The 23,117-nt window shown below is 41.3% G+C and overlaps 1 protein-coding gene across 1 annotated transcript in view; it reads right to left on the bottom strand.

Annotated features, from left to right (window-relative positions):
• Positions 1-22,775, bottom strand: part of si:dkey-112m2.1 (transmembrane protein 132D) — a 71,953-nt gene extending 49,178 nt beyond the window's left edge. Inside the window, exons 1-2 of the mRNA XM_068753231.1 lie at positions 22,769-22,775; positions 21,738-22,659 (exon numbers count right to left, since the gene is read on the bottom strand). Coding sequence (XP_068609332.1) covers positions 21,738-22,659; positions 22,769-22,775 — 929 coding nt within the window. The remainder of the gene's footprint in view (positions 1-21,737; positions 22,660-22,768) is intronic.
• Between the last annotated feature and the right edge of the window lie 342 nt (positions 22,776-23,117).

Raw genomic sequence — 23,117 nt, 5'->3', positions numbered from 1 at the left:
GCATCAACGGGATGAGTATTTACAGACGAGTGAAGGTTGTCAGAAACTACACATTTCAGTTCCCCCTGATTGATGATCAGAAACGACACCTGATGATGTCAGCTATCCAAACAACACACACTTGTGTTCTGGAATAGCTATTGCTCAGTGAATCAAATGCCAAACTACATTAATATTCATGAGCTTTGCATAACAGGAGATTAAATAGAATATAAATCATTTCAAATTAAATTAAAAACAATTTTTTTGAATGCAAATAACAAGTTTGCCAGATGTTAAAATATGTATGTCCTCATCACAATAATCAATCAAAAATAATAAAGTAACAATTATGAATAAAATAAATAAATAAAACAACAAAAACAAAATGCAGTAAATTTGTAAAGACTTCATAACACAGTGTTGCCATCTGAATAACAAGTGAAGGACATACATCTAAATTATTTAAATGAAAACATTCAAATGAGGAAATATAACAGCACAATATAAAGAAATGTACAATACTTTTGTATCTCGGGGCAGTCCCAGAAAATATCGCTACGATCTCCAAACATAGTCTTTTGATTGTCTTGTAAATACATCATTTTAGAGAAAAAAAAGTAAACAAAGTTCACATATAGATGATGAAGAGCAAGCCAAAAGGAGGGGGCTGTTTGATTTGCGGTAATCACAGGGACTTAAGGATGTGTTGGTGGAGAGAGAGAGAGAGACCAGCAGGGCATTAGAAAAGACAGGTGTTGAATCAGTGTGAATGAAGAAGAGGAGGAATGCCCTACAGTCTGTGTAGGTCATGTAGGGTGGAGAACTCTGCCTCACCACCGAATTTAATCTGGATCAAATCCAGAATGAGGTCAGAATTTTAATTACAGATTCAAAAATCTGTTAAAAATTCACATCACTTTTACTTCCCATAGTATGGAGAAAAGAAGAACAATTTACAACCTTTTGGTGATGATCCAGATCAACATTTGAATGGTGTAAATCCAATTATGAGGGAAATGAGCTGCTTGGCAGAGGTCTGCGCCCCCTGAGTGCTTGTCGTCTTATCTACAGCAGCTTTTCCACATTGCGGATCACAGGAGTTGCTGGAGCTTATCTCATCTGGCTATGGGTGAGAGGCAGGGTACACCTTGGACGTGTGTCACCAGCACTGCTCTGATATATTTCCAAAAACGGGCAGGCTGGATAGGAGTTACAGGAACCAGATCACTATGCGAATGGTGCAAATCTAATTAGGAGTGGAATGAGCTGCTCAGCGGAGGTCTGCACTCGCTGAGTTCTTTTCTAGTTTTTATATTTGATGATATGATAACACATTGGTGAAGAGTGGGCTGCTGGGAAAAAAACAACAACTCACCTTTAGTACAGATCAATGAAAGTGAGAAAAGTGGCTCTGATATCATCTTCACACCACAAAAAAACAAAATTCTTACATCATAGAAAGGCTGAAGGATGAAGGGGCGTACATGAAGCGGAGGAGAAAATGGTTAAATGCTTGTGGGATTATCTGTCCATGATGCAAAATAAATGTAATTGTCAAGACATCTTAAAAGTCTATAAATAAGAAGGCTAAGATTAAAAACATAAAAACAAGATAATACATTTTGCAACAATTTCCAATATGATTGAATCATTTAAAACCACTGCAGGACATGTTCCCAGAAAAGGCAGACAACTCTAAAATGCACAATAACTCATGGTTGAGCTTATTTTCTGACTTAGAAGTTAGTTTAGCGCAAATCACTCACTGACCGCTGGCAAAACTATCCAGATCACATTGGATTAGTTGAGTTGTCACGTATCCCTGGACTGTCAAGCACCTGTAGCTAAATCCTTTTATGAAATAAAAGCTGATGAGTACAGAATCCCACTTTCCTTTGTGCTCCCTTGTTTTCTTGCTCAATACCTTTCTCGCTTGGAAACAGAATAATCTCCATCACTTTAGGGTTAAATGTAATTAGGTAGTAGCCAATGACAGGTGAACCTCGCTGGGTGCCATTTCAATAAATTAGCGAGGTGAAAGGGGGATGCACAGGAGATACTCAGAGTCAATTAGCTGAGGAAGGGCTGTTTGTCGGGGTGAGCAGGCAGATGCAGAGATAAAGAGAGAGCTAATTTAATTAATAACTTTGATGTTGTTCTTCCCATTGTCAGAGTCAGAAGTGATAGCACAAGACCAACTTTGTTAAATAGAGCACTCCACAAACATGCACGAAGCTGTGATTATCTGCCTTTTCCTTTTGTCTCTGTTTCACATTTCTTTTGTTAGATCTCCCTCTGTCTGCCTGCAAAATATTCAGCCTTCTTCACTGGATGCACAAACCCAATCCACTCCTAAATCGCCCACAAACGCCAAGCTCTGGTGTCCTTCATTGTCATTTGGTTTTATTTGCTAAAAGAACAAGAGATCCTGCACACTCTAATCCACTTCATTTAATTGCCTCATTTCATTATAGGTATAGGTATAGGTAATTTGACTAGCCCCTGCAAAATGCATCTCAGTTTGCAGTTACTGGATGAACACATCTGAAATTAAGATATGATGGTGTACACAGGTTGGAGAGTTTTGTAGCTGCTCAGGTCAGCCTCAATAGGACGGTCAGACTGAAATATCTAAAAACCATGGGGTGAATTGCCAAACATTTTGTCTTTCTGTCTGTCCTTTTTGGTTTCCACATCTCAATGTGCTTGGATATAAATCAATGAACAAATCCATGGACTTTAAACATAAAAAAAATAAGTAGGAAATAGAGATAGGCACAACAGTGACGCAAACACACAGGATGCAGTGCAATCCAATGACCTTGAACAAAATTGTACCTTAGCTCCAGGCTGCAGACAGTTTGTGGTTGTTTGCACATACAAATCTGAAAAACAGATAGGACAAAGGGAATGTTTGGAAAGACTTATGGCACCTGCCTTTGATTGCCCTGTTGTCTCCTTGGTCCTATCTTGCCCTGCATCACCTCTCTGTGTATTTAAGCATGGCAGAGTCCTGGCCCAGCCAACTCACCGGAAGCCTTCAGATGCTCTCACCCTGTTGGAGCTTTATATATATATCTGTGTATTCCTCAGGCTATCTCAGTCATCGAACACCCACCACCAGCAGCCACTCCAATGTCTTAAATAAATAGCCTAAGCCTTCATCACCTAACTTTCTTCCACAGCCCCTAATTTTCTCTGGCTGTTGTTCCAGAAAATGAAGCCCGCAGGCATGGGACTCGCAAAGGCTTTCACTTTACCCTTCTGAAATGTCAGTTTAACTTCTCGTTGACATTGACTGCCTGCCTGAGTCAGAGTTGTAGTTATCGGAGCACTGAAGGGTTAAAAGCTTTCCATCTACCAAGGGACAAAGACGATCAAAGGGAGTAGTGCATGCAGCTCTACTTAGTTATTTCAGCCCTTAGTGGAATACATTGAGTGCTGCTTAATTGAGGAGACGTTGACTTCCACCAAACACCAGACATGTTTACAGTCAGGTGGTGAAACAAAGAATACTGTTGTCCAAGAACAACACAGACTATTTACTTTTCACTCAAATTGGAGAGAGTTTGATCGTCTGAAGCCGACTTCTCTCCTTATGCACATCCTCAAGCCTTTAAAACGCAGAGAAAAAACATTTTGAGGAACTAATTAAAATCAGTCAGATGAGCGACACGTGGAACTTCGACTGGAGGTCAAAGAAATAACTCCCGCCTTTGGGAGAAAATAAAAAAGAACTATCCGTCAGCGGAGCGCGGCCAGCTTCAATGAGCAGAGGTTCAAAACGTAAGACGGCCGTACCCTCATGACACGAATGAATCCATGACAGATCCGAGCAATCACATGGGCAGGGAGCGCTGAGCAATGAATCAAACTCAGAGAAGCCCCTGGGCTTGTCAAAAGAAAGCAACATCTAGGCCTGGGCCAGGTTTCAAACATATTTAAAAAAAGAAAATTATTATTGGAACTGGAAAATATGTTTCGCTGTAAATAAATACAACAGAAACATAATTTATATGCCAAAGTCCTGGTGTTTTCAAATTAATCAGCTGAATAATGAAGATAATGTGCAACTCCTTTAAAGCTGCATTGGTGTCAGAGTAATGTAGTGTAAAGTACAAATTAATCTTACTTCAGCCGCATATTAATATTCCACTTGTAAAGCTAGTGGAATCCTTTAAACATAATTCTGTTAGCAGATGCCTCAAGAATGCAACGGTAATAATAATATGATGAGATAGCATTAATTTGGAACCCATTTCTGAATAATGCACGACTGTCATTTAGTATTCCCGAATGTAAACATACATATCCCATAATAGAAGGGGGGGGGGGGTGTAATTGAAGTAAAATTCCCAACTAGGGGGATAAACTGAGAAGAGAAATAAATTGGTAGCTCACAAAAGCTAAATACATCAAAACCTATAACTTAGAGCAGTCGGTGACTTTTGTTTTCCTCAACCTGCCTCGAGCTCTTGTTATCTGTTTATGTCGCACCCTTTAAAAAAAAGGTTGGTTGTGGGGTTTTAATTACTTTGATCACAAAGAGCGGTACTTTTGCAGCGACTGTTCTTGAAAGCGGGCCAACAAGATGATGACACTGAGGGTGGTGACTGAGCAACCCCGACGGTTGCCACAAGCAAGTCACCTGCAGTGAAACCACAAACCGTCTTTGACGACGCAACATTTGAAATATTCAATTCAAGAATCTTCACCAATTTTGGTGTACAACATGTATTTTTCAAGTCTCTCATTTGGGTCACAGGATTTGTAGAGCAAGCACGGGATTTCAGATTAACAGTAACTCAAAATATGTGTCACGATTTATTTATTTTATTTTCCATAACTGCAGTAACATTTGCCAAGAAGTGGACTCAGAACTTTAATTTGCTCTAATGTTGGATTTCAGGAACTCAGCGCTACTACTGCTGTAGATTAGCCAAAGAAATTAGGTCAGGTTGTGGCCGACAGAGGCTTGATCCCTATGGCTGTCATTTGAATGGAAGCCCATCTTTTTTAAACAGGGGAAAGTGCAAACACATGCAGACACCGCTCTAAAATCTATTTATATAAGGTTGCATCCAGGGGATAAAAATTAGACTGCACATTGGATTTGATGGCGTGGAAGGATGATCCAGGACTGATCCAATATTAGGATGGACACAGAAAGAAGCCAAGCTGTGTAATCTCAGGACATAGCTGGACAGATTATAGCAAGTTAGTAAACCTGATGTAAAAAGGGTTACACAGATTAACGTTGATGCCGCTGGTTTGTGGAGCTTTTGTGCCGTTATAGTAACACAGAGACATCCTATTGACCCTGATGGCAAACAAAAGCTGAAACACAATTATCTGACTACAGTATTTTTCTCATACTTCAAGCGTTGCTTGAACTCTGTGCCGTGGCCTATCATGTGGTTTGCTCTTCTGATCCTGTGTTTCCTTGTTTTTGCAGTGGAGGTGTGGCCGTGGGAGAGTCATCAGAACACCTTGAACACCTGCCGTTCATTCCAGGATTAACAGATAAGGAAGACTTGGTCGTGACTTGGACTCCCAAAATAAATAAGACACAAGGAGAGAAAAAATGGCTTCAGTTTTTGAATCACATGAGGATGGTATCTAATATCAGAAACAATGACTATGTCCCTTCTCCATGTACTCTATGAACAAGCTAGTAAGACCAAAAACAACCTACATGTCATTGCCCTCAAATCAGAGAAATTTATCTTAATAGTTTTGGCTTCAACCAGAAAGTCAAGTTGCTTAAACTCTGCTTTATGAAACAGAAATATCAGTGGAACATTATGAATATTTGACTCTGAGTTATTGATCCAGGAAGTTCAAATCTGTCCAAATTTCTATTTGATTATAGCAAAGTTTGCAACACTTTCTGCTCCAGAAAACAACTCAATAAGAAAGAAAAGAATTAGTGTTGCAAAATTATTGTCTTGTCACTGCAGGTCACGGGCATTGCTGGAGGCAATCCCAGCTATTCTATGGGCGAGAGGCGGGATACACCCCGGAAGTGTCTCCAGCGCATTGCAGGACACACATAAAGTCAGTCAGTCAACGACCAAATCATTTAGCGACAGGGTCTTCGGAGCGTAATGCCGTCGTTAAGTGCAGGAACGGCTGTATTTTAGAAAGGAGGAGCTGCTTTCTCAATAGATAGATATAAACAAATAGATTAAAACGCACCTTTTTCTCTTCAGTTAATATTTTTCAACTGAAAACAAATATTTTATTCTATTCCTGCCCCTAAATCCTACACACCGAACCTTTAATTCTGTACCAACTTGTACTTGACATCTGTGGTTCAGATTCAAATATCTTGCTAGCTATTAGCTGGACTGCCATACATTTTGCTCCAGCACATTCACGGTTTGCACAATAGTACATGAGTATTTTGCGATGCATTTTTGTTGTTGAATGACTTCCATAGAGAAAATAGAGAGTACTGTCAGAAAACGTCAGTTGAGAAATAAAGGAGTATCTCAAAAAAATACTCAACTGCAACAATTATGCAAATTAAATCAGTCTGAAGCCATTACTGAAACAATTAATCTTCGGCAATCACATTAAAAACATTTTAATCACAATTGTGACAAATGGTTGACTATTCATTATGCCCTCTAATTAGATATTACGTTTTATGAATACACTGTCGTGGAAGGTTTTGAAAGATGCGACACGCTGGGGACAAACACGAAAGCCAGTCAGGACTGATGAAGTGTGCTGCACTAATGGCGCCAGGAGCCAGAGTTGCTGAGCAGGGAGTAAATGCCTGGTCGCTCCTGACTTTACGTGGGAGTGATTTACTGACTTACCGACTGGGAAGTGGAGCCTGCAGATGCGTGGTAAGGCTATGCAGGGTGATCAGCATCGGGGGGGGGGGGGGGGGTCAGGTGTTCCAGTTTGTAATTCAGCTAACCTTATGTTGGAAATCACTGTATCAATATTCATGATATCATTGATTAAAAGCTGCACGTGGTGAGGTGAAGCCGAGGGAGTGCTGTTTTGGTGTAAATGTCATGTGTGCCAGTGGTGTGACGCGCGTGGGCAGACGGTACAGGAAGCGCCGGAGTAGCGATGTGACAAGAAAATTGACAGCCACCATGTTACCTTAACATTTCAGACAGGATCCAACTCCAAACTGCCGCAATTATGTCAAAGTGTTTGCATCGTGTGAGTGAATCGCTGAGGTAGTCTCCAAAAATAACTTGAATTCTATCTTAGTGTCATTTGCAGTCCCAAGGTTACATTCACATACAATCTCTTGGCATCCTCCATGGACTAAAAAAGTGATTAGTGTTGAATGTCTGTAATCCCTCCGCCACACGCTGCCCCAAGCAGTTAATTGGCAAGAGTTGCAATTGCAGGTAAATCAATTCAAGTCGGATGTGTAAAAGCCCGCATGTGAAACAGGACATTAGGCCCATTTACACTTCATTATGTGCACCAGTGGGGAGTGCTGAAAAGTCACCATCAGCAGGTTCCACCACAAGCTGGGGAAAAGGCACTAGACAGTCATCTGTCTGGATTTGAATCAGTGTTTTTGAGTAACATGCTACCCAGTCACTCTCCTCACAAAAAAAAAAAGCTCACTTAGGGATTTACAGATTCAGATATATTTGTGTGTTTAGTATTTTGCTAAATAAAATCTGGTGCATCAGTGGCATCAAGAACAGCAGGCTATCCCAGAAGGTCTATCCTTCCTGTTTAACTTTTCTTTTGTCTATTTTTTGGGGGTATTTTTACTTCCAGTTTCTCTCTCAGGGCTGTGATCAGACATTTGAAAGAGAAACAAACCCTGCTCATCACCATGTGTCTGTGTAAAAGTAAATCATATGTGGGGGCGGGGGGGTCTCCTCAGGAGTAAAGCTAAATCAAGCTGCACAGCACATATTTGTGTCAACACAGGTTTTGCATGTAGCTTGGAGCAAGCCAAAAGGCTGAAGATGTTCTGATATGCTACCAACATAGAGGGAGATGCTCACCAGAAACCTTCGAGTCGTATTTTGGCCTCAGAATTTAAATAAAATTAAGAGGAAAAAGGGCCGGCCATACTGCATTGCTGACAGTGGGCTGCTATGAACTCTGTAACATATTTTCTATGGTAACAACCATTCAAGATAACTTTATCCGTACAAAATGGTTTCATCATGCACTGTCCATGGTGCACATTTCAGAGAGCCCTTTTTAGCATGAGCTGTAAAAAACATGCCCTCAGTCACCAAAGCAGAAGCCAAGCGTAGGCCACAGGGCAACATGCACAAGAAACACACACACACACACACCAATCATTCATGTACTGAGAAATGGGGTTCATTTTCTATCGAAACATAGCAAGTATTTTTAAGTTTGTACGTAAATAATTAAGCCCTGACAGAAACCGAGAACTTGTTTAGCATGTGCTTCACTTGCTGCACCTTTGCTTTGAACAACCTGCCAGTTGTTCAGAATAATTCCTGCTCTACTTCCATGCACAGTTTTCCCTCATTCGCAGCTTTCAACCAAACGATTTTTGCAAGCTGCAGGTCAAATCTATTTTTTCTGCTAACCTACAGTTCCTTGAGATTTCTGTAAAATAATACATGCGAGTGTCCATCTTCTGCACATGTGACCTATAAATCTCAAATGAAGCTGAATTGTTGGCATTGCTCTTGTGTTTTCCCTTCCTTCCTAATGAATAGCCATGGACCAAAAGAAAAACTCTAACTTTTTGTAAAACAAGATCTTGGCAATAGTGAGGGTGATAGAGGTCAAGCAACAAATATTCTTCTTTGGACAATAGTGGGTTGAAAAATATCGGCAAATACTCGGCCTGCTGATGTGCTGCCGCTGCTTTGAATGAGGTGAGGAAGACTGAGAACTCTGGAAACTACCATCCAGAAACGATAAGAAATAATGACTATGTACAGTATGCTGCGGGGTTGTGATCATTCAAGCCTTTAGGTTTACAAGCTAACCCTGAACTTGCATGATCACGCGTTCAAGTCCAATTAATGGACATGTCATGCCCTCTCTCTAATTTGGACTTCTACTGTGGGAGTCAAAGCCTCTCTCCATAGTGTGCTGCAACAGTAATATGACAGCAGGGGGGGGGGGGGGGGGGGGGGCTGGCTGTGTGCCGCTGTTCTCAGAGGGATGACCACCTCACTTCTCTCCCATGTGTTAGTTGTGCTTATCAGCCAGCACCATGCCCAGAGCACTGCTTCCACTTCACAGAGCCACCAACACCTCGGCTGCCACTGGATGTTTACACTGATCCCTTCATAGAAGATTCCCTTGGGCGGCTGTATCTGTTTGTATATATATATGTGTGTGTGTGTTTGTGTTCACTTCTCCCTTGAGCCGCAACACAGCATGTCTGCCTTGAGCCTCATGGGGTGACAATGTCGGGTGTATTCCTCAGTCACACATTGTGTGCTGGGAGTTATCCAGACCTGCACCGCTTTGATGCAAGTAAAAAAAAAACCTGTAGCTGTAAACCAATAGATAAAACACTGTATAGAAAAAAATACCTGTATACAATGCTTTCATACTTGCTTTTGAGTCGGACATTATGCTCTCCATTTTTCCATTATGATATTCCCAAGCTGGTTTACAGGTTAATATATGAACACGTCCAACAACGGGACTCGGGATCCTGCTTTGAGAGACAGCAATGAGCACAGTGCATGAGAAGGAAATAAATGAATGCAAATGAATGTGGCTGCATTAAAAAAATAAGTTTGCTTTCATGCAGTTCAAACTTAAACTCTGTTTTGTCTGTCATTAAGCTTTATTCCATTAGGTTAGGCTGAACACTATATAAATTAAAACTCCCAGGGGATGGGTGGGTCCAAATATGTTGTTTTCTGTTCTTGGATAGTATTTTGCACTTAGAAAAAGTTAGCCTCTCACCCAGAAACCATCCCTGGACCCATGGACAAAGCAGAAGAGCATTGGTGCCATGATATTACATAGAATCTGACCTTTTGGACCAAATTTTGAATCATGTCTCCTCCCTCCGATCCTTACAGTGCCTGTATCAACATCAGTTGATTCCACAGGTGGAGTCAAAGGTTAATATCCCCTTACCTCATCCATCAGTGCCATCATGTATAATGTGGAGCCAGATGCTCTTGTGAAGCTCCAAGCACTGTACAGTGACTTACTGATCACTGTAAGATTCTTTCTACTCCTTTCCAGCAGGGGGGGGATGTTGAGATCTCCCCACTTCAAACCTTCCTGGCTCTATCAAGTCACGGATCCCTTCCTGAACTAAAAGGTAATTAAATATGTCGTTAGTAAGATGTTTGTAAATGTACACAATATTTAGAACAGGCCTTACCTACAAGTCAAACTTTGAAATGAGGACAGCTTTGGCTGCATGACAGCATCGCCAGCCAAGTAGTCATTTAGCATCCACTTACGCTCACGCTCAGACTTCAACGGTGGCGTTCTTGGTGAAAACAAAAGTTATCGCAGTCTATAACTATGAAACAGAACGCACTAAGTTGTTTACCTTATTTTTAGAGAGTGGTATCTCATCATACAGGAAACTCTGGTGGTGTCTTTGTCCTTGAGTGAGTTTGGCAGCTTTCAAAAGAACTTGGATAAACAGTGAGTAACAAACCACAGCCAACATGTAAGAGATAAAAGACACACTGCGACTTGCGCTAACCTCAGCGCCGCTGCCTGCTGCTGATTTCACTGCATGTCTTTGTCAGTTCTAGGCATTAGCCCGCAGGAAGTGGACGTGATAGGACTTGGCTTTGTCTACTCTGGCACACTAATTAGCAAGAGACAATCAGAGACAAACATTGAGATGGGCTATAATTTATTTCACTTTATGTTAAAATGTATCATTTTTATCCGATCACTCACCAAAGCTGGGGACAGAGATGACCGAATTACTGGACCTTCTCTGCCCAGTGTCCTTTGAATTACTGGAGCTTATCCCAGCAGTCTACGGGCGAGAGGCGGGGTACACCCTGGACAAGCCGCCAGTTCATTGCAGGGCCACACATAGACAAATCACACTCAGAACTACGGATAATTTAGCCAACAGCGCTACCCACTGCACCAGCATGCTGCCTGACTTTATGCAACACGATAATCAATAAGTTCTTGCTTACAGTCAATGTACAGATACATTTATCACCATTTAAAACAATTTGATAACTTCCACAGAAGTATTTAAATTGTACTTATGTAACTATCATTTCTTACATGACTGTATTTGAAGCGTCGCTCTTACAACGCCGCAAATAATCGCTGTACTTATTTCGACGCAAATATAATTCTCTTTCATTTTTTGGTTTACTAGCAAGCAGCCGTTTCTATTTGAATGAAGATGAATCATACCGACAGCTCAGTCACACATTATGTAAACAAATTACTGTATTTAATGAGGTTTCATTTACCAATTGAAATGAAAGTTGTTAATAAAATAATGAAAGATTCTGCAGCATAACATACTGAGATCAGTTCATCTCCAGCCAATGAGGCATATCCTTCATTCATCAAACCGCCAGCACAGTAAGAAAATCAGAAGTTGTTCAATTAGTTCCAAACTTGATCTTCCGCAAGATCAATCTTTAAGCACGCAGGGTGTTACACAACTTTCTGTGCATTGTCAGTTATTGTCTTAAGATTCTACTTTTGATATTAAGGCTATTTAATGAACTTCCTCATGTTCAGTACTTACATACAGGTCACCTTCTTAAAATTCACATGCATTTGCAATATCCCTTTAAAAGGTGAGCATGTAGCTATGCTTTTTAGTAGCTGGTCCTTGTCCTTGTCTTGTTTTTTGTTTTTTTTTATCTGATGTAACACATTAAGCAGATGGTTACATTTGAAACACGTAACTGATGTGCTGCAAAATGTAGTAATACAAAGACATAAGAAGAAAAAACATTTACGTGTTAAAAATATAATGTGATATGAATACAATTATGAAAATAATACTCGAATTAGTGGCTAAAACAGTTCAAAAAGGAAACAACAAGAATTGAGTAATACAGGAGAAACTAGATACATCATTTAAAGACACATATTAACATTAGCATCATTACCTCTGCCAAGGAGGTGATGTTTTTGACGCCATTTGTCTGTTTGTGAGCAGGATTATAGAAAAACTGCTGGATGGATCTTGATGAAAATAAATCTGAAGATGGGTCTTGGTCAAACATAGATCCCATTAATTTTTGAGAGTGATTCAGATACCATGTATGATTCTGGATACAAAAAAAACCCATCTGGATTTTCCGATTTACTTATAATGGAGGCTTTTATATAAAAAATAATAATAATATCTTGTAAAATATGCACTTTAGGTGTACCACACATTCAATTCACTTAGCAAAGATCACAGTCATGAAGGGGTCCGATATGCACTATCATGAAAAATGTCTTCTGGATCTGATCCGGAATGAGGTCAAGAAAAAATATTAAATCTGAACTTAAAAAACTCAATTTATGGATTCAAAAATCTGTTAAAAATACGCATCAACTCTGATTCACTTTTACATTTCATGGTTGGTGTATAACGATACCAAGATGTCTCAGATTGGTCTTCTTTTATTGTGGTAGAGTGACTTTGAAAATGACTCTGGATTTATGGCTCTTGATTCAACTTTGGCACTCAATACATTGTGTTGTTCATTTGAACAATGTTTTTGTTATGAAGAGCTTTGTTCTCTTTCATTGCAGACTGAATTTGAAATAGTGTTTAAATGCATATTTTTACAAAAGCATTCACATCATACTATATTAATGTCATATGTAGGTTTTATTAATTTCAATACTCAAATACAACTTAGTAATAATTTCAACAATGTGCTACTCCTGTTGCTTTACAAGGTATAACCTTTTTCATCTCGTCTGTTTTAATTCTCTTGCCTCTATCCAGTAGGTCTGTTACAAACAAGGAATCACAGCATCATCTGCAGACTTTGGTGGACATTATTCTGTCAACCAACACACACACACACATACACAAACCCATGAGCAGAGATCAAGGCTTATCAACCCACAGTGGCAGTAACCCCACAGGATTAGGCTTGGATCCAAAGTACCATCTTATTTCTGCAGATCAATGGCTGACCTCCCAGCCAGCTCCAGCCAGACTGACCAAAGTTTAGCCAAAGGCGTTGCTCCAGGCTGCATGCTGAATATTATATCAATCTAATGGTTCTCCCCAGAAGCCCAGACGCCGTCAGCTCACTTTTTTATGATCTGCTGTATTTTCTACCGTTGCTCTATAGGTCTTTGTCCCTGTCTTGTCTTCTTCTTTTCTGCTATGTTTTGTTGTTGTTATAACCTTGTTGAAATATATATATCTGCCTCTGTCTATGAAGGGTGGGTGACCGTTTCAGGGAATGAAAGAAAAAAGACCAAGCCAGAAAAGCACTTAGAGAGCACAGACCTCCACCAAGCAGCTCATTCCTCTTGTAATTGGATTTACAGCGTCCACACGGTGATCTGGATCATCATCAAAATGTTCTAAATTGTTCTTGGTATCTTTATACACCAACCATGCAAAGTAAAAGTGAATCAGAGTTAATGTAGTTGTTTTTACTGATTTTTTAATCCATAAATGGGTTTTAATGTTACAATTTACTATTTTTTCCTGACCTCATTCTGGATCAGATCCAGAAGACATGTTTCATGATAGTTCATATCGGACCCCTTTATGACTGTGATTTTTGGTGAGTGAATTTAATGCATATTTTACAAGACGTGATTTTTTATTTATAAAGCCTCCATTATAAGTAAATGGGAAAACCCAGATTTGTTTGTGTCCAGACAGGTATCTGGATCACTCTCAAAATTTACTGGGATTTAATTAGACCAAAACCAATCTTCAGATATTTAATCAAGATCCATCCAGCAGTTTTTCCGTAACCCTGTTAACAAACAGACAAACAGACAAAAGCTGTCACAAACAAAACCTCCTTGGCGGAGGTGATCATTTTGGAGAAGTACAAGGTGAGGTTTAACATTCTGTAACACACATAATTTCAAAAGCTTAGAATTCAACAAACTGCACTTGTGCTTTTTGGCATGACTTCTGCCGGCCCGTAACCTAACCTTCTGCCACCGCAGGCTACTCTGTCCACAACCTGCTTTCCAACGCTTGTGCAGTGCATTGTAAACCAGGATTTACATGAAGATAGATCCATCCAACATGCCAGATTCCTTCGTAGATGAACAGTTGCCCACTAAAGTTATTATTACTATGATGATGATGATCTGCAGTCAAATTGTTATCCCGGATGACAAAAATGCAGGTGACCTTCCCTGAGATGGTTTATGCCAGTTTGTACTGAGATTTGATGGTTTTGCCAATGAACCGTTGAATCAGTTGCTCGGGTGTCTGGTCTTAGAAAATCCCTCAGGTGGAGAGAGGCCAGATATGGCGGTCCTAGGCTGGTGATGCACAAAGACATTGAAGACAGTGCGTGCTTGACTGGGAAATGAAAATTCATTTTATGGGCAACAGCCCTGGAGGACATTCCTGCAGTCAGTGTGCCGACTGCACGCTCCATGCAACATCTGTGGCATCACATTGTGTGATGAATCTGCAGATTTAGAATGGCCTTTTTTGTGACCCTCCATATGCACACTGGTGCAGTAATCATGTTGTTCAAGAAATCTATCTTGATATGCTACACCTGTCAGGTGGATGGATTATCTTTATCAATGGCAGATACTCACTGACACTGATTTAAAGAAAGTTATGAACAAAATTTGGGGAAAATAAACCTTTGAATTTTTTTTTTTTACCATAAGACAAACATTCTGTGTGTTTATACATTAAGTTGAGCAAAATCATGTTTTTCTTATATTCAGTAGCTGGTTTAATCCCAGTTTGTTTCCATGGCTGACATTTGCGTATTAAAATAAGCTCCCAATGTGTTACAAGCACAGCAATATGTCATTTCTCGTTTATGCATTTCTGTGCCTCAAGTCCACAGTAAAATATGCATGACTTTGAGTTTGTGTTACAGCTGTCAAGTCTGCAGGATCCAACTAATCAAAAATAAATCCTTAGGAGAAACATCAAGGATAAACAAGTGATTAGAAAGCCAAGCTTGTGATTGTCTGGAAGAGAGTCGCAGTTAGCCAGCAGAGCTTATTCTGCCAGGGCCGCTTCACTACCTAATCCCACCATGTTTGTCAACCCCTCTAGCCCTACATGTATCATCTTCAACTCAGACTGCAGGAGCCGCAGCTAACTTTAGTTGGACGAGAAGTGTTGCCTGAAGACGTGATAAGTGTCAGGATTCCAGCCGCAGCTTCGAAACAGAAATCCCATCACAACAATCTCATTTCACCGGCGCTCCGGTAGATTTATGATGAACTTGTTTGGTGTTGGGTTGAAGACATTGCCGCTGAGGGCTGAGCTGAAGCTGCTCTGCGGAGTTAGAACATAACTGTTGTGATTAGACTTTATAATCTGTGCAGGATGTTATTTATTTGTAGGTTGCTCTACTACATCTACATTTGAATTTAATAATAAACACATCTTGTCAGAAGCGCTCAAACGTGCATTTTTAAAAACATGACACTTAATTAGAATAAAGGACTATAACATCTTTGCAATAAGACCCAGATACTTATGTTATGTAGACGGTAGTAGTTAGGTCAATTGATCGCTCTAAATTGTCCGTAGTGTGCGAGTGTGTGCGTGATTGGTTGTCCGTCTCTGTGTGGCCCCGAGCCCCACTGGCGACGCGTCCGAGATGTGCCCCGCCTCTCGCCCATAGTGGAAAAGTGGAAGTGGAAAAGTGGAAGAAAATGAATGGATGGATGACTGATATGAGGACAACTACTTTGGGGATATTGTCTCATTGTGTAGGAGTCCAACATTGCTCAACTTACGACTACACTTGGTGCAGAGGGTTTTGTCGTAAACCGACTTGGTCGTAAATCGAGTATATTGTGCTGCATCATGATTCTGTAAATGAGGAGTAGAAAGAGAAAATTTCCTCTCGGCAGACATCGTGGGTGAGTGTTAGAATAATTATTTCATTTTCATTGTGACACAGTATAGAGTATTTAAAAATGGTGGGGCCACAAGGGAGCCACGAGGGCTTCTCCAGAGGAATTTCCTTTATCTGGGTTATCGTGGGGGGTAGGAGTCTATGGAAATAGCTAAGAACCGCCTACTTCTACTGTACTAATAAATTGTCCTGAGGGACGGGGTCGGCAGAGGTCATTGTACGTAGCTGCTGTACGGACGGTCCTCTCCAGATCGGTAAATTGTCGAAGTTAGTCTAGCTGATTCATTTGTGTGCGTTTAATTATTTTTACACAGGGTGTCTAGAGAGAAAACTCTCATAGTGAGACCGCAGAAACTGTGATGCACTCGATTTGCTCGCCCTCTTTCCGGTAGGCCGTAAAAACACCTCGTAAACAGACAACAAAACAACAGAAGAGTGCGGCTGTGAAGGCCGTAAGTGCACGACTACCTGTAGTGTTACAACACAAATGACAGTATGTATGCAGAGACCAAAACAGTACTTGATCATTTAAATGTGATTCATTATACTGATTTTTTTTTTTTTTTATCTGACTGTAGATTACGTCAAACATCACTGCACATCATTACACGTTCCTTGCTCCCATATATTCCCAAGTATCTTAAGGCGTGGCCAGATATGGAGGACCACCCTCTTGGGAGGACGCCACTCACGCTCCGTTCATTCTCTCTGCAGCCCTTCTAAAAAGCCTGCAAGACTTTCACCAGTTCAAAGCACCCAGAGAGAGAACCCAATGTGCCCTCCGACCCCTTCGATATTTTAAATCTTTGTGTCACTCTGAATCTTTCATACGACCTTCTCACCAAGCTCAGGAAATCCCTACGGGATGTGTAGCATCTCGAAAGGCTGAACAGCAAAGAACGGAAATCTAGACAGGCAGCAGGGAAATGACAGAGTGTTATATTCTGGGCCTCGAATGTCTGACAAATTCATCCTTTTAAACACAATTTCAAGTGGGGAAAAGTAACGGAAAATCATTATGGTAAAACACAAAGATTCAAATGACTTGCCGCGGGCAACTGGTGATTGCTTTGTGGTGGCATGGGGACCACAGATAGCTGGATCAAAATAGTGAACGGTCTCCACAGGCTGCGCATCACTAATTACTTATTAATGAGACGATGATAAAAGCCTGTGCTTTCAAAGTAAACACTGGTGAGCAAGCCAGCTGAGCAAAGGGAAAACAGGCAGAAGAGGCAGAGGAGACTCGGCAGAGACTTTTGATTTAAGACAGAGTTCTAGATATAAATATAAAACAAAAGCCTTTTAGCCAGTATTTCAGTGCAAAGATGAGGAACGTGTCAAGTTCAGGGCGAGCAAGTGTTTGACGGAAGAGGAGAGTGAACGGAGAAAAAAAAGAAAGGTTAAACTATGCAAGAAGGGTAGAGAAAGCAAGCCAAAGTGATAGACGAATACAATAAAAAGTACAAATATTGAAATGGAAAAGAGAGACATACCTATCTCGGGCGACCTTTGCTGTGAGCCGACAGCGGAGCACGGTCAAGATAAGGCTAATACGGTGAGAAGGACATCTTTATTTCAACCTTTTATCTTTTATCCTGTTGATATTTCCAAATACTGAAGACAGAGAACCTGTAAACCCGATCTTTGTTGAAGGTCAAAATCAGGTGCCGCAAAAACACCGACTCAGGAATCGGGCTCTCAGTGACATCTCAGCAATTCCACAGTCATTCATTCACCGGACCAACATTTACCTGATACGACTCTAAAGAGAAAAGAAACTCATGCTGCCACAGCGTGAAGGTACTAATACTTATACATTCACACACTCCGATATTAGAAATTCATTTGCATTCATCAGCAACTACTGTGCCTGGGGGGGATCTACGGAATTACGTTGGATTGTTTAGTCAAAATTACAGCTGGGGCAATTTATCTCTTGAAAAGCCTGTTAATTTGTGCAGGAGGAAATGGTGTTTTTATTTGCATATTGAATAAGGAGAAGGTAGAAAAACCTTTCCCAACCTGTTACACTTCTCTCTCCGTGGCTAATGAGGTGGGGAGCAGGGAATTACTGAATCCACTGGGAACCCTTAGTATGACAAATACACCATGAATTCACAGTTAGCACAGAGCACGCCCAAGCATGCGTGTGAGCGTCCGTATGTCTGCAAGTGTGTATTCATAGTCTGCAGTGGGGGGAGTTTCTCATACAGCGTGGATTAAAAGCCTGCAATTACATTCAAATTACATTACATTCAACCCAATGAGATCAAATGCAAGCAATTACACAACGAGACACAGAGGGGGGGGTGAAAGTGACCAGTAAAATAATCTGCAGACTAAGTGTGCTGTGTATGTCGATTATCTCCGCCGAGGCGGGGGGTTATGTGATGGCAGGCGTTTGTTTGTCTGTCCGTCTGGTAGCAAGATAACACAAAAGGTTCTTGATGGATCTTAATGAAAATTTCAGGAAATGTTGGGAATGTTATCAGGAAAAGAAGATTACATTTTGGTGACAATCCTGGATTGTGGATCAGTTTGACATTTTCGGCAACATTGCAGTCAATGGAGTTTCAAAATGTGTTCCTCAATATCTCGGTTGATTATTTGACATATATCATAAACAGATGGTTTTATGTCTCTGCTTTGTGTGTGTGTGTGGGGGGGGGGGGGGGGGGGGGGGGTCAGGCAATGTAGCATATAATGGATTCATTTTCTCGTGCTCTTACAGAAAAAAAGAACTGTGGCTGATATATGTTTATGCTCATTAAATAATTATTTCGAAGGTTACACAAGTAAACATGCCAGATGTTAACAAGTTAATGCATCATGACTGCACAAGGATGAGATTAAACACTTTGCTTGGAAACACAAACAAAACACATTTGTTTGGAAATGATTGCATCTCCCTTTATGGTTAGTTAAAATTCAATCAAACAAATTCAATCATTCGTTCATCTTCTTAACAGCTTAGTCCGGTACCGGGCCGCGGGTCATGCTGGAGCCTAGCCCAACAATCAAAGGGCGAGAGGCGGGGTACACCCTGGACAAGCTGCCAGTTCATCGCAGGGCCACACACAAAGAGACCATGATTCACACACACACTCACACCCATGGACAATTTAGCGTAACCAATTCACCTAAGTTGTATTTGAAAGAAATTTTTGGTGATGGGAGGAAGCCAGAGAGCCTGGAGAGAACCCATCTGATCCCAATTCAGTCAATCAGTTAATACATTTCGAGTTATATTCAGCACATGAAGTCCCCGGATTCCATCTGACAGCAGCACATGTAGGAGTAAAAGCTGTCCAGCAGCAAGATGTGGAGGATGGGAGAGAAGAAAAGTGCGTGATGAAAAAGAGCAACTCCAGGGAACTTAAATAGTTAATGATGCCTTACCCGCTTGGGAGACTGATTTGTATGAGCTGCCCATTAACACACCCGCACCAGTACACAGGCAAAGATCGGTCACCAGTATGCAAATGCTGGCAGCAGGAGAGCAAATCCACGGCTTGGTGCTCAGCATAACAAGTAAAAGCGCTCTTCCTGAACAACGATCCACTCATTCCAGGCTTCACTTGGATAGCGTGATTGTTGTCGGACTATCGTGTGCTTTACGGGCATTTTACAGATGCCTTTTTTTTGGGTCCGGAAATTGAACAACGAGAGGATAACGATAACTGTGACACCACAGAGTTTAATCTTGTGAGATAAAAGCAACGCACAGCAAAGATGACGTCAGATTACCCATCAGTATTGGAACGTTCACTTACAGAGGCAGTTAAGCTGGCATTGGGATACAGTAAAGAAGCCTGGGAGTTCAAACACTTCGAGGTTTAATCTTTTTTCTTTTTGGCTAATGAGGTTATTTTGGTTGAATTTTAAATCCAGCCCATCCCAACGGAAAACGGGAAAGATGAACTTCTGAATGATTGTGGCGCAATGCTGGTGCATAAAGGCGCCAAATATACTGCCTTTAAAGCTCCCGTTTACACACACGCTGACAAATGTGGAAAAACACACTCAGTGCTAATACTTCATGTGAGTTCATCATCGCTGGAGCGGGAGAGGAAGCAATGAGGCTTTTTGGCAGATTTCCTGCTCACCCAGGGTTGACAAATTGCCAGGGCTCTCTGTCACAGCACCACTTTAAGGCTGCTAACTGTTTCATCTGCTATGATTTAGATCTTGAGCGTGAAAGTCGCCCGGTGCAAATGCAGATTCTCTACACCTTCATTTGCATCACACAACATGGAGCAATTACAGTCACTTTGAATGGTAATTTGTACGAGACAAAGTTCAATGAATCAATAACTGCTTTGTCGCGCTCACTCGGAACTACCTCAAATAAAAATCTCCCTCAGACGGGCGATTTTGAAGTCGAGTACATGAAAACAATCCCTGTAAATAGTGTGAAGATGTAATTGAGGTATTACCCACTGAAAACAATCCCTTCCAGCCTGTCTAAAATGCATTTTGGAGGGTTTTATTATGGTGTCTGAGATTTCCTTCAAAACTTACTTGGAAGGTGGCAATAAATATACACAAGTACACACAAGTCATCTCTGCAGTTCCTCAACAATGCTCAGAATATGGTATGACTGAGTTTTAGAGGAAAGATTGAATATTGTGCCTATGATATGGAAGCTCGCAGTACAACAAACGCCAAAAGTGAGATCAAAGTTGAACAAATACTAAGAGTTAATGAGTGGGTGGGGAGGTACGGTAAGATTTAGTGGGTGTCAAGGTCTTTGTCTGTCATTGAAGTAAAGTATTTATGTCTTAGAAAAACCCAGGCAGCTGAAATGATTATTTCCTCTTCAAAAAAGTGTATGTGTTTTGTTTTTTTGTCTGCATCATGGTTTGGATTTGGTTTGTTTCCTCCATGTTTTGGCTGACTTTGCTGCCTTTCTTCTGGGTCTCCTGTCTCTGTGTTTGTCACTGATTGCCTGGCTCTCTGTCTGCTGATCCCTGACTGTTTCCACCTGTGTCTGATTGTCTCCCCTGTGTGTAGAGTCCCTCTGTTTGTACTATCTTCTGTCAGTTTGTCCTGATTTCTTCCCATGGACCTCCTGTGTTAAGCCTTGCGTCACATGCACCACCCATTTGTCTTCGTGTGTCCAGTGCGACTGCTGTGTTCAGCTATGCGTGCAGGGGAGCACATCGACGTCCTTCATTAAAGAGGGATACCACCACTGTGAACATTATGTGCACGTCTAAAACCAGCATGTTAAGTCAATAATTCAAGGTGTGAATAAAATGACACCCTTGAACTATCCTTAGTCAGCTGATCAAATGTTCCTGTACTCAAAGGCATATTGATCTGTTATGTTACTTCACTTCCATGCAACAGGATCAGAATAATTACGTGAGACATGGAGTGAAAAGCATTTCTTTCATCAAATTAGGAAGTGTCACAATATTAGTTGCTCTGCATGTAAGCTAGAAACTGATGAAAATATGGAGGCTACGTCATGCATGGTCTCTCGTGTGATTTGCCTCTGGCCGTGTTTTTTTTCCTTGTCTTGCGGCGTGTCACTGACTTAAGTGAGACCAAGTCACGGATGGGTGTACTATTAATGCATTTTGTACGTTAGCTGTGGATTGTTCTCAGTGGTTTAATTTAGCACTGCTGCCTTTTTTTTTCAAAAGTCTGAAAACAAAATATATTTATCTGATTGTGTGCGACTTGTGTTAAAATGTTAGAAAACTGTGGTAACATTTTTCGAGAAGCGTGAATTAATGCTGACTCACCTGAGGGTGAAGATTTGCACTGAGGAAAGGGTGGACAGGGCAAGGAAAGCAGAGACTGTCTCTCTCTGCCGAATCGGTTTGGAGGGAGCCATCACCACAAAGTTATTGTCCAGCTTCAGCTCCGACAGAGGCTGGAACAGCCTGACGCTCCCAATACGCTGCATAGGCGTATGCCCGGCAAAATAGCCCATCGGCCTCTGCTGATCGGCGTGCACAGAGGCGGTCTTTCTTGAATCCTCTGAATTGCAGTCTGCATTGTCCGTTGTTTGAACCATGTAGTAGAGCTCCACAGGGGTGCCCTGGGCCTGCTCAGATACCCTCTGCCTACCTGGTCTAACAGTGGGCGGGCTGAACCAACTGGCCAGGGGCTCCAACTCAGCAATGCATATCGCCAGCTCACCTTTTAGCCTGCATGCCCCACGCACTTCTTGAGTCTCATGGAAGGCAAACATCCTGACGCAGGGCAGCTTGTGGATGGCGCTGTAATCATCCCAGTCCCTGCCTGCAATGTAGAACAGCACTTGAACCTTCGGCCAGCTGGGATGAATCCTTTCGCTGATAATATAAGTGTGGACCTTCCAGTTGAATGTGAAGAGAGGGGGCGGTGCTGCTGTTGGCGCTGATGATGAAGTGAAGGAGGGAGAGTTAAATGGCCCAGGCAGGGTCTGCAGCAGCTCCAGGGGGATGGGCTGCTGGACAGACAGCGGCCCATAGCTAGCGCTGATGAAAGGCATCTGCCGGGCCTGGTGGACAAAGAAGGACTCCGTACGAGCCTGCAGGCTGGAGTTCCTCATTAAGTCCTGATTTGCCTCCTGTAGAAAGAATGCTGACTCTGCGTTGAGGATCCGGTAGTTGACTGGCAGATAGATTGGCATGGGACCATAACTCTGCAGGCCCTCCAGGATCACCTTGCTGTCCACCACTGAAATAGAAAAACAAAGATGTTATCGAGCCACAGTCATTTTATTTAAGCAGCGGAGGTAAAAAAAAAAAAAAGTACAAATACTTCTTGGCACACCTTTTTCTTTTACCATACATTGTGGTGCTTGTAGCTGTACGAGGCAGATTTAATACCTAAGGTGTGAAATCAAAGAGTGGAACCAAAAAAATAAAATAATAACAGAAAAGAATCCAACGTGGATGGCAGGGCATTATATTTATGTTTTGCATGCATTGCCTCCAACCTGATATAGTAGATATAGTCTATTAGATATAGAATATTAAAATCTTTGTTAAAGGCATTATCCTGTATCACTTTCACGAGTCAATGCTCTCATTAAAAGGAATTTAATAAACTTGATTCAATACACATGCATCTTTATGAGTCACTTGCTGATGAGGCTTATCCATGTTCTCTCATGCTTGTGATCTCCTTCATTT

This window comes from Brachionichthys hirsutus, chromosome 19 (genome assembly GCF_040956055.1).
Source record: "Brachionichthys hirsutus isolate HB-005 chromosome 19, CSIRO-AGI_Bhir_v1, whole genome shotgun sequence".
NCBI classification, from domain to species: Eukaryota; Metazoa; Chordata; class Actinopteri; order Lophiiformes; family Brachionichthyidae; genus Brachionichthys; species Brachionichthys hirsutus.
The sequence above is the reverse complement of the archived record's forward strand: the minus strand, read 5'-3'. Positions and strand labels throughout refer to the sequence as shown.